The following is a 4,972-nucleotide window of genomic DNA, read 5'->3' as shown; positions in this document are numbered from 1 at the left end:
ATTTTTGCATATAGATATAAAGATTATCGAATATAAATCAAGATTTGTATAACATTGTAACTCTTCATGTTCCATAGTTTAGCGTGCTCTCTAAAACCTTTCTTCATTGTTTGGATGTATGTATGGGGTCTTATTATAATTGACTTCTGTCAATATATTTAGAGTACATAAACGTATTCATATTTTCATTTTTTAGCATCCTTGAAAATGCTGTCTCTTATCTGTATCATTTGCATTGCCTCGTTTACGTACGCTGACGTTGGTGAAAGCTCTTACCTGCTCTCCAAATATAAGGTAGGCCTACATCGGAGTCCTATCACTCTTAATTCTACAAAATGTTTCACGTTCATTTTGGTTGCACTTTCATTCTGTAATAGAAATCTGTTTGATTTTCATGCAAAGTTGATCACCATTAATTCTCATCCATGCAAGAATGGTTGAATAAGAAACAAAAGATAACAAAATCCCCATTATCAAAATCTATAATAGCATTTTTAGAGATATAATTACAGTTACTTCGTTATTGAAATTTCTGTAAACACTACCCATCCCTTCCTCAAGAAATTTTGTAAGATATTTTTCCGTCTAACATTTGCAACACAGAGGATAATTATACATGTATATTCAAGTATTGTAAACATATAAAACATATCGTAACTCTCAAATCAAGAGCATCTCGACTAGCTGACATCCATGAACGACTTCGTACATATGTGTCTTTCAGTAGCAACAGATTTAAGATTTCATGTTAGCTATTCAGATATTATATAGTAAGTTTTTCAGATATATTTAGATAAGATAATTCTACGTAAAGATTTCGAAATAACACCGACAACTCGCGGTGACGGATCGGAAAGGTGTTGCGGCATGTATAGAGTCAAACGCCGAAGAAGGAAATTTCGTTTACGAGATAAAAAAAAAAATATGACGTCATAGTATTATGTCATTATTTTAGAAATAGAATACAGCGGTCACTGCGGTACAGCTAACTACACAACCGACTTTGGATGGTTTTCCAAAATGTATTGAAGAATGTGGCGAAAAGCTAGGATACAAACACTTTACATGAAAATCAACAGACACTGAACAATACATCAGAGTCGTCCACTTCTGCTTCATACTTAGATATTTTATTGAAAGTAGACATTAACGGCAAACTGACAACTCAACTGTATGACAAACGGGATGATTTCAGCTTCTCCATCGTCAACTTCCCATATTTATGTAGCAATATTCCATTATCACCTGCATATGGTGTTTATATATCTCAACTGATTCGATACGCAAGAGCTTGTTCTGCGTATATTCAGTTTTTAAATCGAGGCAAGCTGATGCTACAGGGGTTTCAACAGTCTCGACTGAAGTCAGCATTTCGCAAATTCTATGGTCGTTATCACGATCTAGTTCGTCAATACAACTTTTATTCGCGTTCGATAACATTTCGCAAGATTCGCGAGATCCTCATCGTCCCGAACCAGTTTATGATTGTCATAAGCTCAAAAAAGGGTCGATAGCGAAAATTACTGGCCGCAAACCAGTTTACAACAGGCTAATCGCGAAATAAAGTAGCTGCAAATAAAAGTTTGCTTACCACACATTCAATACATGTAATTATTCTGAGTAATTTTATATTGTTTTAAAAGAATAGAGTCTACACGTGATTAATACATTTGACTAGTTGTGTATTATATTGGTTATATTTACATATAGCTCTAAAACTTCATAGTTATTTCGGATTTCAAACATTTCGGTTGAGCATCACTGAAGAGACATTATTTGTCGAAATGCGCATCTGGTGCATCAAAATTGGTAACGTATAAGTTTTACATTATACAGAATATAGATGCGTATACAAATACATAGGCTTATACACTGCAGTAAATACAGATTTATTAAAACAAGAGGTACCGTATCCCGATGTACTAAATTTCTTTTTAGAATTTTTGGACATAGGTTAACATAAAAACATACTGATTTAATGCACAGAAAAATGTGTGCAATATCTACAGGAATATTTACAGAAGTTTTTATTACTTATTTATAAATGCTTATAGTGTATTCTCGATCGTATAATGGACAACTCATGTGCAAGAAATGCTACAAAGGAGCGCGGCATTTTGCGTCAGCATGGGGAAAACAACAGTACAAAGTCATACGTACACTAATTAGGGAACACAAAGTAGTGAACTCTTATTTTGAATTAAGAAATAACCACGAGATCGTCAGTGAGAGCCCTGCTTGTGTCATGGGCACGTCAAACCTTAAACAATAATTGTTCCTTCGCCAATTACGCTGGGAATTTCAAAGTGAGAATCACGGGTCTTTTGGATCGAAGTAGCCATGTCGCGGCAGAACCCTCACTGCTACGGCCCTGATCGCTAAGTTTAGGTCTGAATGCTACAATTGATGACGTCTTAGTATGAGATATGAGAGAAAAAGTATCGATGGGACAACATAAAAAGCATCAATAAGTAATTGTCAGAAGACTTTCTTGTAACATCATTTTTCGATCATGATTAAAGTACAATTTTGATATTTCTTGACGCTGTCTAGATCTCATTTTTTGTTATCAAATAAATATTATCAACCCAATCTACTTCTAAATACTAAATTATTACAATGTAATTTTTGAATTTAGAGAGATCCCAGATTGCAGTCGTCTCCATTTCATGAATTGTTTATTCACTGGCGGAAGTACACTAAGATAATAGATAGTGTGCAGAAGGAAACAAAAGCGCTTCAGCGTCAAATCAAAGAGCTCCGTTTAACAACTAATTCGGCGTTGAAAGTGTTGACAAATGGGCTGGGTACTACCAAAGCTAAACTTTCAAATTTGGAAGGAAAATATTCATCACTTGACAGGAAAGTCGTAACTGAGGTTGGAAAAGTACAAACAGCTGACCGAACCACGAGAGGAAAAGTAACAACAATGTCCCAGACGATGACACGTATGGTCAGAACACAGAAGTCCTTGGAAAATGAGATTAACAACAATAAATGTAAGTTTTTAAGCACCTGAAAATATCAAAGATATACAATTAACTGTAACAAACTACATGTATACGTATTATAGTATAGTGACCGGTAGCCAGAGGATGCTTACTCCTCCTAGGCACCTGATCCCACCTCTGGTGTGTCCAGGGGTCCTTGTTTGCCCGACTATCTATTTTGTATTGCGTATGAGAGTTATGAGATTGATCACCGTTCGTTATCTTCACCTTCATTATCACTAAATATCAACATGTTATTGATGTAACAAATTATTTTTAAAAAAACTACTTTCTCAAAATATCTAGGTCAAAGTGGTGTTGTAAAGTCTGCCTACTTCACAAGAGTAAACATGGTATCTGATCGAACAGTACGCTTTGCCAGGCCTTTCCAAAGCACACCCAAAATTGTGTTCGGTCTTTCATTGTATGATTCAAGCCACAAGACAAACGACCGCCTCAATACATATTTGCTGAGACTAGACAGGAATGGATTCACCCTGAGAATTTCAGCCTGGGCAGGGACACTTCTGTTCCAAGCACACTATTTTTGGATGGCTTGTCCGTGAACAATGTTGGAGAAAATAAAGTATGGATTTGCTTTACCTTTCTTGTTATATTATTTCGAACAATAGACACATGGGACATATTCTTCAACTGACAAGTTTTATTTTCCAATGTTCAGCATTAAATTATAATTATGTCCCACCCTGCTGAGCTTGATGTGAACAACGTTGATCTAACACAAATCCTATGTGATTCCTGAATAGATTTGCAACGAATTATATATAGCTAAAATGCTTTGTTATTGAGTTGAGAAAGATAGTTTGTGTTCATGATTTTCTTTTAAATCCAATATCCCATTGTTGCTTAAATTCTGTCCATAGCGAACACACCATTTGAATACATTGATAAGGCATCTGTAGAGATACCATTACAATCCTTACTGAGAATGCCACAGGTTGTCCTCTTTCAGGAAACAATTAACTCTGTCACTTGCATAAGAGATGCATTAATGAACAAGTGAAAATAACAGTGATCAATCTCATGAAAGGTGAAGATGATAGTGATCAATCCCATGAGAGGTGAAGATAACAGTAATCAAAAGTGAAGGTAACGAACAGTGATCAATCTCATAATTCCTATAAGCAATATAAAATAGAGAATTGGGCAAACACGGACCCCTGGATATACCAGAGGTTGGATCAGGTGTCTAGGAGGAGTAAGCACCCCTGTCGACCGGTCACACCCGCCGTGAGCCCAATATCTTGATCAGGTAAACGGAGTTATCAATAGTCAAAATCAGTGTGCCAAGAAAGGCCTAACAATCGGTATGAAACACTTCAGACAGCATGCGATCCAATAATAGGTTGTATTGACGAACTAGATCGTTATAACGACCACAGAATTTGCGAAATGCTGACTTCAATCGAGACTGTTCAAACTCCTGTACCATCAACTTGTTTGTCAGTAGCTTACCTCGACTTCAAAATTGACTATACGCAGAACAAGCTCTTGCGTATCGAATCAGTGGAGAGATATAGACACCATATGCAGCTGATAATGGAAAATTGGTACATAAATATGGGAAGTTGACGATGGAGAAGCTGAAATGATCCCGTTTGTCATACAGATGAGTTGTCAGTTTGCCGTTAATGCCTACTTTCAATAAAATATCTAAGTATGAAGTATAAGTTTTGTATTATGACCCCTGGGTCGAGGCCTCTGCTGGTGGATTGTTAGTCCCCGAGGGTCTCTACAGCCCAGTAGCTAAGTACATTGTTACTAGCTTGAAAATACGGATGTATATTGAATTGCTGTTATAAAATTTAGAAATTCATTTCAAAATTAAGGATTATCTCCCTCACGCATAGCTCTTATCCTTAGACGAATTTGACTCCACTTTTTGGCACTCTGTTTTCTCCTATAATAGCTCTAAAACTTCATTGTTATTTCGGATTTCAAACATTTCGGTTGAGCATCAC

At 36.2% G+C, this 4,972-nt stretch overlaps 1 protein-coding gene across 1 annotated transcript; it reads left to right on the top strand.

Moving 5' to 3' along the window:
- Positions 1 to 200: 200 nt before the first annotated feature.
- Positions 201 to 3,592, top strand: LOC125664865 (uncharacterized). Its single transcript, XM_048897670.2, has 3 exons — positions 201 to 294; positions 2,639 to 2,999; positions 3,297 to 3,592. The coding sequence occupies exons 1-3, from the start codon at positions 208 to 210 to the stop codon at positions 3,554 to 3,556; spliced, it is 708 nt and encodes a 235-aa protein (XP_048753627.2). The 5' UTR covers positions 201 to 207; the 3' UTR covers positions 3,557 to 3,592.
- The last annotated feature ends 1,380 nt before the right edge of the window (positions 3,593 to 4,972 follow it).

This window comes from Ostrea edulis, chromosome 1 (assembly GCF_947568905.1).
Source record: "Ostrea edulis chromosome 1, xbOstEdul1.1, whole genome shotgun sequence".
In the NCBI taxonomy this organism is placed as follows: Eukaryota; Metazoa; Mollusca; class Bivalvia; order Ostreida; family Ostreidae; genus Ostrea; species Ostrea edulis.
The sequence above is the reverse complement of the archived record's forward strand: the minus strand, read 5'-3'. Positions and strand labels throughout refer to the sequence as shown.